The sequence below is a fragment of the Mixophyes fleayi genome, chromosome 1 (assembly GCF_038048845.1).
Source record: "Mixophyes fleayi isolate aMixFle1 chromosome 1, aMixFle1.hap1, whole genome shotgun sequence".
NCBI classification, from domain to species: domain Eukaryota; kingdom Metazoa; phylum Chordata; class Amphibia; order Anura; family Limnodynastidae; genus Mixophyes; species Mixophyes fleayi.
In genome coordinates, this window is record NC_134402.1 from 326,839,124 (window position 1) to 326,854,280 (window position 15,157).

The 15,157-nt window shown below is 38.6% G+C and overlaps 1 protein-coding gene across 5 annotated transcripts in view; it reads left to right on the top strand.

Moving 5' to 3' along the window:
• Positions 1–15,157, top strand: part of MYO18B (myosin XVIIIB) — a 390,269-nt gene that overhangs the window by 292,706 nt on the left and 82,406 nt on the right. For all 5 annotated transcript variants that reach the window (XM_075214447.1, XM_075214450.1, XM_075214452.1 and 2 more), the window contains one exon: positions 3,781–3,966. In XM_075214447.1, coding sequence (XP_075070548.1) covers positions 3,781–3,966 — 186 coding nt within the window. The remainder of the gene's footprint in view (positions 1–3,780; positions 3,967–15,157) is intronic.

A 15,157-nucleotide genomic window follows, 5' to 3' on the forward strand; every position in this document is an offset into this window, starting at 1 on the left:
ATGGGGACATCATAATTCAAGTCACTTGATTTAATATAGCCAATCCAGAACAGATCCTAATCTCATAGGCAGGATGCAATTGCCTCACATACCACCTTAGAATACCCCAGGCTCATTGACCACTGTCAACACCCATTTAGATTCTTGAGAATTTCCAAATTAACATTTGTGAATATCCCTACATAGATTAGAAGTTATAGAATTAGAATGATTTATTAAATTTAGCACACAGAAAATGTCAATTATAGATAGATATTATAGGTGCTTTACTGCACAGGTATATAATAAATAGGGATTATTCTGTGAGATAAAATGTGTTGTGTGCTACAGTATATATTTTGTAGTGTTGCAATGTGATCACTTCTTTTTTGCAGGTGCACTGCAGCAATATATCACCAGTAGGCAAAATATTCTGGGGTATTACTGTTAGATATAGATTGTCATTAAAAGCTGCTTCTGTTGTTACATAAATTAAATGCAGTGTACGGCTCCCTTAGTTGCAGTTACAGAATTGCATCAGGCATGTCTGTGATGAATATACAGCATTTCATTGGAATCCCAACCACAAAAAGTGGAAGGAGACAGTGCAGGAATACAACCTAACCATAGTATTGTAAAGCAGGAGTGGGTTACAGGTATGCTGATTGTAGAAATGGCTCATAATGCAGTGGTCAGACAGCATGAAAACAACAAGCAATTGGGAAAATACATGAATTCTAATATTTCCATTTACATAATGTTGACCACTATACCCACATCTTTCAAGGAGTGTCCTCACCTTTTTTACTGCTTGCTTTCTGTACTCCCTCATAATTCTTATATTTGTTTGTTAGAATAGGCAGAAGCCTAAACCTTTCCCTGTGTCATTTTCATGTTCTGAGTATTGGTCCACTTGTATTCTCTTATACTATTTGATATAAATGGTAACATGACAGTCCTTGCGCAGTTAGTACTATATGAAGTTTTAAAAATGTTTCAGGATCTATGTTTGAGATTAATTGTGGTCAATCTATGTTAGAGTCTGAAGTTAAACATCGTCAATTTTGCCCCACATTTGGTAAAATTTGATCATGTCATGACTCACAGTTTAGGCAGTTGGATGATGAATCACTTGTGATTTCCACCCAGCGAGTGTACAGTGTACAGTGGCATCTAAAGGCTGTGATATCACCATCACATCATCATTAGGGGAGGGGCTACATGAGCAGGCCCTCCCCAGCGGAGGCTGGTGATTCATTCCATTTATATGAAGTAGGGCGTGACACTCATCTGAGACTCAGACTGCTGATTATGAGTCCTGCTGGGCCTATTTGTGCGTGGACTGCTCCAGGTGCTCCATCCATGCTATGCACTTGGTTTAAAAGCCCCAAGACAAATATTGCAGCCTTTATCAGAATGTGCTCATCTCAAAGGCTTGATCATTTCTTATTAATCAACAGCCATTTGTTTTAAGGACAGCTCCACCTTCATTGGAGTTTAAAATTTTCACATACTTAGAATCTATCAGCTGTCTTTGTAATTGTTCCTACCTGACTCCTTTGGTCTTTAAGCTATAATCTCTATTTGTGTGCATCTAATTACTGCCTTTTCTTTAATGTTTACACAGGCTTCATTTGAAACTATATGTGCTCTGCATACAGAACACCCCTAGCACTGCATCATTTGCCCAGTGTCACTGAGTTTCTAATTTCCAGGAAGGAAATCACATTAAATTACAAAATGACTTTAAGGCTCTAAGTATGTAAAATATAATCTCCCCTAAACGTATATTAACTTGAGTCACTCAAGTAATACTCCTATAACCTTATTTTAATATGGTTGGTAAAGACTGAAACCTGCTATATTATTCAGTTGGATCTATTTGTGCTATTAATGTACACACTTTACCCACAGGTATTATTTCATGTAAATCCAGTCCATGGTTAAGTGTACAAGTGAGGCATTGAATAACACCTAGTATAAACAAAGTATAAATTTAGATATAACAGCAAACTTAAAATATTGTATTACATAAATTATTACCTCTTACCATTACCTCTATCTACTGCTAGCTATAACCAAAAACCAAAGGTAGGGCACTGTTTAAAGAAAATACCTTATGCCTTCTAAGTAATGTGAGTAGAGGAAGGAGAATTTTTACTTAAATGTGTTTAAATTTATTTATTTATTTAATATCGAAGATGAACAAGCAAACTGCAGTCCATTTTTGAATGTGATTTGTAAAATAATACAATTAGATTGGAACCCATGAATACAGTCAAGGACATACTGTGCAGGGTATATGTCTTAATATCAGAGCCATCAACAAATCAGAAATATAGATGCAAAGAGCAACATGGTGGACAATTTCTGATAGGTGCATGTCAATAATTATTTTAAGGTTGTTGGTAACAGCTGAAGAACTTAGGGCTGTTGAAAGTTATTATTTTGTATCATTTATGTTTTGCGTGTATGTGTGTATATTATATATATATATATATATATATATATATATATATATATATATATATAATCATAATATAATTTTATTATGTGAATGGGAAGAGAGAGCACTTGAATATGTCAAGTAAGCTTAGTTTATGAGAAAGACTTACGGTAATTCCCAGTACCAGAAAAGCAACTTATGTGTTGTACAAAATTGTGTAGAAAGTGTAAATGTATGAAGAGCAGTGGCAATACAGTTCTATTAGCAACCTGACTATGTTTATAGTTGTCAGTTTGCTCTTTTCATTTATTGTCTACATAACATTAAAGTTTAATCAACATCATCATTTATTTATTTTAAAACTCTGCAGCATCAGTCAGAGGTACAAATCATACATAAGAGAGTACATAAAAAGTACAGATGTGGTTGACACAGGAGATGCAGACGGGAGACAGAGGGTATAGAGGGCCCTCCTCGTGAGAGCTTATAGTCTAGAGTAAGTTTAATGCCACTTTACAAATAACAGTAATTATATCTTAGTACAGAAAGGGAAAAAAGTGAATGGTAAATCACTTGCAGCTTTCCAATAATAGGCTCGAGATCATTTATAACATGGTGCCCTGAACAGTACCTGAGATTTACATTTCGAGGTCGTGTACACACCTGTATTTACAAAGCTAGTGTTTGTTGCGTGGGGTGTAGCTTCCTAAGGAAGAACTGTATGTCTTGCGTTTTGCACACCGCACAAAAAAATTATTAACAAAATGATAGATGTGCACCAATCATATTTTAATTAAAGGGAGAGGGGCTGTCTGAAAACCTTGGCGATATGTCCTACCTTTGTTTAGGTGACCAAGCTTTTCAAGGATGTAAAAATGCTTTATGCAATGCTCTGGTACATTTTACATGGGAAGCATTTTGGACCCTAAATACATCAAATGCGTCATGCTTTTAATTGTGAATACTGAAGAATGTGATTAAAAGGAAAATAAATAAATAACTGAAAACGTATAACATCCCTTTTGCCCCCCGCCCCAACATCAGTGAATTGTTTAATTCTAACATAAGGTTGGTTGTTCGTTTAACAAGATAGTTTGGCAGTATGGACATAAATAGACACAAGCGTATGGTAGTGCTTCCATAGACTTTCAGTAAGAGCTGCTGTTCCATTACAGAAGGCAAAAATAACTCCCAAATTTACACTATGACACTATGTAGCCCCATATACCGTACCGGTTACTCTGCATGTGTGGCTATGATTTTAGGGAATTCTACCATATTATTGCTTGATAAATTTACATTTATAGTTTAATGTGTCACCATAACTAAAGTGATCATCTTGTCTCTATATCTAGATGTTGATTTTACGTTTGAGAGACAGTGTAATAAAAATGGGTGAAGAGTTGGAGAATGCAGCGGACTCTGAAGCTCGAGAAAAGGAGAACGCCAAATATTACCAGATCCGTATGGAGGAGATGAAAGCCGAGATGGCCGAGTTGCTGCAGAGAGAAATGGAGGCATGTCGGAGACGCGTGGAATTGGTAAGCTGCTACCTTTTAGTCACTGAAATCAAATATGCAATTTAAAGCTTGTGGTAACAGTAAAGAAAAGACCACTATGTTTTCCTAGTGCTGATTTCATAAAGGAAAATCATAGCTAATGTAGCATTTGCAATACACTACATATATAAACATACATGTCAAATATTCAATACTCTGACAAATATTATTATTAAGATGTTTGGGATTGCCTATGCCTAGGGGCTAAATATTTTTTTTTGTTTGGGCTTTCTCAACATGAAGGGCTGACATAATCATCTCTACATATTTACAAATATAAATATGTACAAAGGGTATATTTGCTGCATAAGATACACAAATTGTATCATCTTCTATCAAATTAATTAAACTGGAAGTTCAAAATCATACAAAATGTAACTTAAGGACAGTTTAGATAAGATAATGATAATTGACAATAAAATAATTGCAGTGTTAAAAAAAAAAAAAAAAAAGCCCTATAGTAAATGCTGTAAACACACAGAATAATCTATGTGATATTCAGTGACTCACCTACCCTATAAATGTCATATGTCATACATTGGAATGCATTGATGGAAATCATTTGTACGTACTGTGACATTATTATTACTATTAACCTTTATTTATAGGGCACCACACAAGGTCTGTAGCGCCATACATTTAGATAATGGGAATATATTTCTCAGTATAAAGATACATGGAATTATTTTTGGAATTCGAAATAAAATTGAACAATTGTAAACTCACAGAATAATCTAATAATGCTTCTCATATACTGAGCATGGACAGTAAAGAGATTGCTTAATTATGATTATTTCATCTGCACACACATGTAACAATACAATTCCTTTCAAGTACTGGATAATCAAAATCATCATTTTTCTGAACAATCTTTTATCTGACACACTCATAGTGAAAATAGTATGATCTCATGTAAAATAAAATTATCTTTCTGTGTACCTTTACTCTAAATGAAGGAAGCTGTGGGAGTGCTGGCTACCTAACATTAGAGATGAGTGAAATTGCAGCAAACTAACATGCTTCGCAGAGGTGCTAAACTCTGGTGATACAATCACCGAGTTCCTATTTGTTCTTTGTTCTGCAAATTGGCCATGCTGTACTGTGTTTGTAAATTTGCACTTTGGAAAGTTTATAGTCTATGAATGGAGCTGGGGTGATGACGAACGGTGGTAGTCAGCATATCGATGCTGACTACCCCGTCAAGACTCACCTCAACATGACACTTCCGAAGGAGCTAGTCCCCGACCCTGCCCGATGACGACTCCTGTTCACCCCGACAGCAGCCAATGACGATGAAGCGAAAAGGTGGCTGCAGCTGATGACGTCATTGAGCATGCCGATGCCGTTGTCGCTGTTGTTAAGGGGGTGAGGTAAGTATGCACCCATGTACAATGTATAATCGTTTCTAAAATACATTGTACATGGATGCATACTTACCTCACCCCCTTAAAAACAGCGATAATGGCGTTGGCATGCTCAATGACGTCATCAGCTGCAGCCGCCTTCTTGCTTCATCGTCAATGGCTGCTATCGGGGTGAAGAGGAGTCGTCATCGGGCAGGGTCGGGAACCAGCTGCTTTGGAATAGTCACATTGGGGTGAGTCTTGTCGTTCTTCTCGGCATCGATATGCCGCACCACACTTATGACGAAAGTAATACCCATCTATAGAAAAGATTTACTAGAACTGTTTGAGATACGTCCTGTTTCTTAGAAATGTTTTGAAACCCATTCAAAACAAATTAAAACAGATATACAACTGATAAAACATAGCTAAAAAAAAGAAAAATGCACAAAACCTGCCAACATGCCAAAGGCAGCAAATCCTACCCAGGGGCAGATTGAGAACTTAAAGTGGCCCTGGAAAAATTTCTTAAAGTGGCCTCATGAGGATGTGACAAAAACAACTGTAGGTGGAACTAACACAAATGTAGGCAGGATTTAGAACTACTGGAATTTGGTTGTAATAACATTTAGGAAACTCTAGATGTGATGGCTTAAGACACAGTAGGTCATCGCTAAAGCAATGCAGGGCAGAAGCGGCCAGTCTTGTGTTATAAAATTGTTTGAATTCTTTTGCATTATGTGTGACTGGTTTATGCCTCAGTAGACAACTAAACAAGTTGGAGCACAAACACATTGTTCCAAAATTCCCTTCATAGAAACATATCTGACTTTGTTTAGTAAATTTAACTATTACAAAACATGGTTGGCACAATCGTATTTGATCAGTCTGCCAGAGCAGCATTTGAGAACCTCATACACTCTTGCATCTTTCCATTGCATTATGAGATGCAACTATCAGTCAAATCTCTCGCTCTATATAATATATAAATATGGGTACTGTGTGTTTCTAAAAATGCATTAAAAATAGAGATGCTCACTTATCCCTGTGTTTTGGTTTTGGTTTTGAATCTGGATTAACTTTGTGTGTTGGTTTTAGTTTTCCAGTCATTTCCAGTCAATTTTGACCAGCTCACAGGTCACAATATTATTTTCATACAATTTCGGCAGACTGCAGCGAGCACAAACACATGGCAGTTCACAGCACATCTAGGAAACATTGCCACACAGCAGTGGCAGAAAAGAAAAGCAGTGCAATATGGAATTGTCCTTGGACCCGCCCTCCCACCCTTATGTAAAATATTGTAATTGACATGTACGGATTACCAAACCAAGCACTCCAGCAACAAGGAGTGCCACTTTTGTGGCTGAAGTGCTTGGTTTGTTTAGGCCCCCACAAATCAAGCTACCAATAGCTTAGCTGCCTTAAACCCAACAGAGGCAGGATGATAAATATGTCCAGTTTAAAGAACAGCTAAGACATGTATTTTAAGTATTTGTATTATTATGTTTTGTATGTATTATGTATGGGAATGTATTTTAGTTCAGCACAATGGAGAATACTTTCCGTGTTGTGCAAGGTTTCGAAGTAGTCACCTGGTAACTGAGTTTAGACACTGATAGCTTGAGCAAAGTGATTACCTTAATTAGACTTTTAGAAAAGCACCTTGAAAAATTGAAGGAGAAGATGAAACAAAGAAATTATGCTAAGTATGTCAGACTTGTAAATGAAGTACTTTAATCACTTTGCCAGGATCGAATAGTTATCTTCTGGAAATCGTATCACTACATTTTGGGGACTATGCTTGATCTTATGTTTAAGAACTATGTCTTCTCTTTATTTCCCACTGTCACAAGAGATGCAATGAGCTCCTAGTGAGCAAGTTGACAGCTGAAGTGGTACCTGAGATGACGGCGTCCCCTTCTTCAGTTTCCTTGGCTACTGCTGCTAGGAAAAAACTAAGTTTTTCTAAGAGATCCAAGGATGATGCGGATGATTCAGCAGAACATTTTGACATTTGGTCTGCTGTAAAAGAATTGCCCAAAAATTGTGACAGCTCTGTCGTAAAATGAACTACAAATTACACGGGGAAGGCCATTACCGGCAATTACATCAAAGTACAGAGACTTCTGTACTGGTGAATTCCAGCGGGGATGAATTAGTATTGTGAGGATGATGTATACACTGTTGAGGGTGAGGATGATGACAGTGTAGATTGCAGGTGTCTGGGATCTAGCTGAGAGAAGGAAGCTAGCTGATGCTGGTATGCTTGTTAATATTTTGGGTAAAATGGCATCTTGGCAATTTTATGTTTTTCTACAGTAAACGTTCAACTTTTATTATAGAGGTGTTTTTTCTTTGAAAGGGTAAAAGCTTTTTTTTACATTTTTGTTTCCCTAACTTAAACCACTGTGCACTTGAACATAGGCTTTAGCACATTATGTAGAGGGATTAGTATCGTCATGACTGAGACTGGAGAGTGACAAGAACAATGTGACTGAAGACTGGAGAGTGACAAGAACACTGTCACTCATCCTGCTTAATTACACTGCCAGTCCTATAACGTGTCTTTTAGCACTGAAAACTGCGACCTCTACTGCTTCTGGGTGAGCTATGGCACAGTAGAATGTCACTGGAGACTTTAAAAACACTGCCAACTCTATTATTAGAATTTCGGTTTCAGCACTGAACACTGCCACCTCTCCTGTTTTTGTGTGAGCTATGCCACAGTAAAATGTCACTGGAGACTGCCTAGAGCACTGCCACCCCTCCTCTTTCTCTTTCATTAATGGCGCTGCCCAACTGCACTGGAAACTACCAACAACCCTTCTACCCCTTCGATGTCTCCCTGTGAAATGGCGCCAGATCTCTGTGGAGGGCGGTACTTATAGAATCCAAAACTCGTGAGATTCGACGACGCAACTATGGCGTTTTGCCTTGTTTTCACTTCTGAGCATGCAGATTGGCGAAGTGCGGGTGGGCTCGGTTCTCTGAGAACCGAGCCCATGCATTAAATTATTAACAGTGCATGGAGGGTTGACAGACAATGGCATAAATGTAGGGGAGAACTATTCTAAGGGTTTTCTGGTGACATAGTAAGTGTAAAGGATGCAGAATTAATTATATTTGAACATACAATGGTTTGTACAATGGCGCTCAGAAATTTGTCATACAAGGTGTAAACTAAATGTCAGAAAAACATATAGGAAAATTCCCTATAGACACATTTAACATATATAATGAAGTGAATCAAAATAGTTCTATATTAATAGTACCATTCACTTCATTACATATGTTACATGTGTCTTTGGGGAATTTTCCTATATGTTTTTCGGACATTTAGTTTGCACCTTGTATGACATTTTACTGAGCGCCATCGTACATACCATTGTATGTTCAGATTGATTTAGGGGCTTAGTTGTATTCCATTTGGTTTGTTTGGGGCTGCTGTGGTTGTTGGGGCACCCTGGATCTAATTTTGTTTTGCTGTTAGGATTAATTATATTGTCAGTGAAATGTGGGCTGGCCATATGTTCCACAAAGTGATCTGAGAATGGGACCATTGCAAGATAGAAGAGAGGCAATGGAATTAAAGCAAGAACCACTAAAGTATCACCAGAGCAGGAATAAGGCTCTGGGGTGCCCGGTGCACTTAAGACAGGAGGGTTATCAGTTTAGACAAATACACAGGCAAGAGGTTGATATTTAGTTCAGCGCTCCCTAAAGTGTGGTGTGGATGATTTGCAGCCTCTTGGGATCGGGGAATAGGGAAGGGGGGGAAGGTAAAAGGACAAGGGGGTGTGGAGGGTAGCTCGACCCTTGGTTGAAGTAAATATTTGTAATAATCCCTGGGCGCATACAGAAAAGTGACATGTAAAATACAGATTTATTTTAATAAACAAAAGAAAAAAGAGTTGCAACTCTATAGATAGGGCTGTACAGTTGGTCACAATATTTGTATACAGACCTCTAAGGTATAGTGACATGAACAGCAAATACAAGTGCACAAACGGTAGATCAAGCAAGCGATATAACAAGTAGGCACTGGGGGTGCTACACAGGTAAATTTATCATGCAGAGTATGGTAAACAGTAGCAATGTCCAGAGAAGGAGTAGCCACAGTCCAATAATCCTATATTAGGATATCCAGCAAGTAGAATACTGCTTTAGAGCTGCCAAGTGATAATCCACAATGGAGTTGGTTAACAACAAAGCAGTCCTGAAATAGATCCTAATTCGAGGAAACAAGGCAGAAATGTCCATAAGAAATAAATACACAGGCAATGCTGTGTGCACTACTGTTAGGTGCATGCAGCTCTGCATTCATGAGCAGTACAGAGTAAAGCGGAACATGCCTCCCAACTGTCCTTGTAGTCAAACCAAATCCTGACTAAGCAAGATAGTCACCCAAACACTGGACTGCCCCACCAGACTAAGGACAGTTGGCACACTGTCCTGCTCTCTCCTACCTGTTCTTGACACTTTTACTCCCTGTGGCTGCTGGTGCCTTTAGCTCAGTTGCTGCTTGTTTGGATCCTGGAATGCTGGAGCCCTATTTGAATAAAAACAATGGGTACATGAAATTTAGACGCCATCAAGCCCCGCAATTAAATCAATAGCACCCATGTTTAATATTTAGGCCTCCCGCCAGCCCCAACTTTAAAATGATAGAACTCAAATTTGATAAATATATTTCCCTCCAACCAGCCCTGACATTAAATTAATAATATACACATTTAATAAATAAACCTATTTCCCTCCAACCAACCCCAGCAAAAAATGAATAGCATTTGTTTAATATTAACATTTCTCACAAGCATCCCTGGCATTAAATAATTCATATTCATATTTTATAAATAGCCCTCCTCCCCAAACTTAGCGTAACATTCAATTAATAGCCCCAAAACACCCCAGCATTAAATTAAAGGTTCCTTCACCCCATCTTAATTTAATAGGCCCCACTATTAAATTAAATAACCCACCAATAAATTAAATTGCCCCACCCTCACCCCACAAATAAAATAGCACCCATTAAACATTTAGCCACCACCTAAATTTCACCATTAAATTAATAGTCTACCTCCTACCCTTGTACTATTAAGGCAGTTCCCCTCCCTTCCCTCATATCACATACTATGTTAAGAACCCCCCCCCCATTCCCTCACAGAATATAGCTCCATACACCCCCTCCTTTCCTTCACACATTTTAGTACCTCCATCCTTTCCTTCGTGCATTATAGCAGCCCCCCTCCTTTCCTTCACACATTATTGCAGCGGAGGGAGGGAGGGATGGATCAAGAGATCCACAGGCCAATAAAGGAAGATGGCTGGTCCCAAAACAGGGGCCAGTCACTTAATACCACACTGCCCCCAGCACCCACCCCTGCCCTGGTAGGTTCTTTGACTTACCCCTTCCCCCCTACACCTACCATATCACCAAAGCTACAACTTTATCCAAGCTGGCCAATACTTCTCTAAAAGTAGGAGAAGACTTTTTCCAGCTGCTTAAATAATCTTTTTGGGAATTCATATATGGTCATGGTGGAATAAATCTTGTAAAAACCTGTGCAAGTGTAATTTTCCCATAGTCCACTATTCATTCTTGTAAGTGGAAGAATTACTCAGTCAATAAATATAGAAATTATATCAATCATCTAGGGTTGGCTTCAGATTTAAAAGAAGAAAGTATGTCATCTACATATGGACATGAGCTATGTCCACTAGAGTATACTATTCCTCTAAAGACAAGGACATAAATCATGTAAAATCAAGGACATAAAATCTTTTAGTGCTAGTACTAACTTAACCCAACTGACTTTTAACACAGAAATTAAATTAAGTGAAGCTATCATCCACCAGGTCTACATTTTTAACAGGTCTAGTTTCTGACCACAAATGTCAGGAGAGGAACTAATTATTTTATGATGAGATTATAAAATTGAGAAATCCCCCTTTGTTAAAAAAATAAAATAAAATAAAAGAATCAGTTTGGGAAGATAGTGATTAACAAACATAAAAATGGGTCTAATGCAGTACCACTTACATTTCCAATGTTTATTTATTGGACCATTATCGGCAATAATAGTGGGGAGATATAGACAATTTTAAGGTAAGACAACTATATACCGCAAACATTTAAATCATTTTAGGCATTAATATGACTATATTATATGTTTAAAATGTGTATAGTATGAGTATAATTTTTTTTTTTTTTTGAGAGAAATTGTAAATTTGCCTCTTAAACGATGTGTCCAGGTCCGATTGATTAGCAGATGCGACCACTTGAGAAAAGACTCACCCTGCAAACATTTACGTCCAACTTGCTGCATGTACAGAAACCTTTTCTTTTATATTTTACGCAATTGCTATGAAGCATCATGTAAGTTTGAGTAACATTGCTAATACACCAAGAATAACTTCTCGACATGCGTATATGTATCTTTATTATTATTATTATTATTATTATTATTATTAACCTTTATAGGGCGCCATAAGGTTTCCACAGCACCGTGCAGAATACAAACAGTAGACCATACGGGGTAAAACTGTAAAGAACAATAAACAAATAATACCAGGACTCCAAAAACTCCACGCATAGCTAATACAGTGAAGTTGAAGCAGAAGAATAGGTATAGAGACAGGAAGGAAGAGGGTCCTGCTCATAAGATCTTACATCCTAAGGGAGGGCCAACAGACAGCAGGCACAATAGGGAGTCAGTGAAGGGGATCTAGTGCAAGAGGAGCGAATAATGGGAAGGGGAAGAGAGAGGTGAGGAGATCAAGCATGGAGAAATGGTTAGGTGGATGGCTGGCAGGTTTTGAGGAACAGATGAGTTTTAGTGCCCGCTTGAAGGTGCACAGGTTAGGGGACAGTCGGATAGAGCATGGAAGGTCGTTCCAGTTGAGGGGGCTGCCTGGTAGAAATATTGGATTTTGGAGTGAGTTGAGGTGATCAGAGTGCAGGAGAGGCAACGATCATTGGCCGATAGCAGGGAGGGAGAGGGAGTGTGAATAGAGAGAAGTTTGGCGATGGGGCAGTGGAGTGGGAGAGGGCCTTGTAGGTGAGGGTGAGGAGTTTGACAGGGATTCTGTAGGGAAAGGGGAGCCAGTGTAAGGAAGAGTGGCATGAAAGGAAGATAAATTTCACAGCCACATTGATAAAAGAGCGAAAGGAGGCTAGGTAGGAGCGGGGGAGGCCAGTGAGGAGAAGGTTACAGTAATCAAGATGGGAAATGATGAATGCATGGATAATGGTTTTGGTGGCATCCTGAGATAGAAAGAGCCGGATGCGGGCGTTGTTGGAAGCGACAGGATTGGGCAAGAGATTGAGCAAAAGAAAGGGATTAGTCAAGGCTGATGCCCAGGCAGCGGAGTTGGGGAACAGAAGAAATGATGGTATTATTGACAGTGAGAGAGAGATCAATATGGGATGAAGATCCAGAAGGAGGGAAATTTAATTTTTAGAAAATGTGAGGACATCTAAGAGGAGATGGGGGAAAGGCAGTCAGATACAAAAGAGAGGAGGTGGGGTGAGAGAAGTTGAGTTGAATGTCATTGTTGTAAAGCTGATACTGGTGACCGAAGAAAGTGATGAGATCACCCAGGTAGGTAATCTACAGTGAAAAGAGTAAAGGGCCAAGAATAGAGCCCTGAGGGACTCCTACAGAGAGGGCGGAGGAGGGGAGGATGAATCAGAAGAGGAAACAGAGAAGGATCGGTTTGCGAATTAAGAAGTGAGCCAAGCTAAGTCAGAGTCACAGAGGCTGCAAGAAAGACGGGTCTGTAACAGGAAACAGGAGGGAGTGGTCCACGTTGTCGAAGGCCACGTAAAGGTTCAGGGAGAAGTGACTCCTCGATTTATCTTTGCTACAATACACTCAGCAAATCTTAATCTATGGCCGTGTGACTGCTAAAGTCTCAATACGCACATGCGACTCATTCACACAGCTCTAATTTTAAGCAGGTTTCTAGATTGGGCATTTGTCATCCTTATTATTATTATTTATAAAGCACCACAGATTGCATGGTGCTAGACAATCGTAGAGATACAGATAAGACATAATTAATACAGAAAGAAATCACAAATACATCAAGCAATTACACATAAGTAGCACAGATGAGTTTGAGTAAAACTGTAGGGACACAGAATGTAGTCAAAGACATGACAAGGACATATGAGGAAAACAGATAGTAGCCATACATGAGACAGTAGGTAAAGAGGACCCTGCCTATAAGAGCTTACATCTACTTACACCTACCCATGACCAGCCACAAATAAAACTGCTTTTTCTGTTGTATCTGTGACTATGTCCCAGTCTGAATCCATATGGAATTGCTTAAACACACCGTTACTGTACAATGCCTACTTTAGGACACCCCTTCCCGCCCCTGTCGTGACTCTTCAGGTGTAAGGAGTTGTAAGTGCCAAGTAGCCGCAGGTCTGAATAGCCGCAGCTGCATATGTTCACCTTCCGAGCATGGGCAGTGCAAACAAAAACAAAACATACACTGCACAAAGGGGCGTACGTCTGACTCTTGTTAAGGCCCCCATGTGTTTGACCCTGAAAGGACTGAAGAGAAAGAGAAAGGTAACCACCCATTTTAAAAAGATGGGCTAAAAACTGTTGTATTTGACAACCATTTTTTATAATGTATATAAAAAAAATGCAATTAAAGACACGAAAAACATTCTGAAGATGATTGTGTATAATTCATTCTAACCAATAGAGAAGAAAGATTAATATGCAGCATAAATAATATAGATAATATAAGTGATAAATCATCTAATAGATAGAATAGGCAAATTAGATAAAGTAGTGGGATGCAGCTAATTTTCTTAGAACAAAATAAGTGTATTCTTCCATATCCCAGTGGTTTGAAATCTAATAGACTGTTATTCTAGAAGCCTGGAGAATAGAGACGCAGTGTGAACTGTGCACCATTCAGCATTTGTGGTGTTAAATGTCAGGATGATTGCATCAAAGTTGCTGTTTGCATTTCCTCTAGTGAGAAGCTGTGACCTTAACTCAATCTGACTTCTTTTTATTACCTCTATTTGGAACACTATTCCTTGTAATAACTGATTGCTGTCAAGCCAGCGTATTAAACACTGGATGCCGGTATTAGCTTGTAAACTAAATCTCCTGGGCTAGAACATACTTTGGAAAGTGGAAATTGTTCTTATTCGGTCCATCAGATGCCAATGGCTGCACAATGTCAGGAAGGAATGAAGTTTAAGAGCTAAGGGGTTTTACATTAACATGGTGGATAGATAGCAGGTTTTTCTCTGCATTGAATTTATAATTAACCATGGAGGCATTATACAACAGACACATAGGTACAGATCTTGAGGTTAAATATAGGAACAGGATATTTATTACCTTGTGGGCATTTTTATTTCCATTGTGTGATGAAATTGCTTTCTCATACTGTTTAATTTGTATCCTATGAAGCGATAAACTAAGTCAGTCAAATAATTTTTTTCTGCTTCAAAGCAGTACGAGAGCGATTTACTTAGTGACAAAGAGGCACAATGTGTCAGCAGGTTAGCTGAAAACAGACTATGTGACAACAGTCATTTTCTATTTACAACAAGCACCGTAAAATCAAAATGTGAATCCTTAAATTGTAGACATTCCTTGTTGCAGGTTTGACACAGCAGTACAAAGAGCATTTAGTTCTTTGATTTCTATATTGTTAGCGCAACCCAACATTTGGGATCATGCACTTCCAACTTTAAGTAGACATTAGAAGTAATAGAGCAGTAATAGCACAAGGCATTAGCCTTTTTTTGTCATAGAACTCACCGGAACTGAGTTCCGACACCTTTT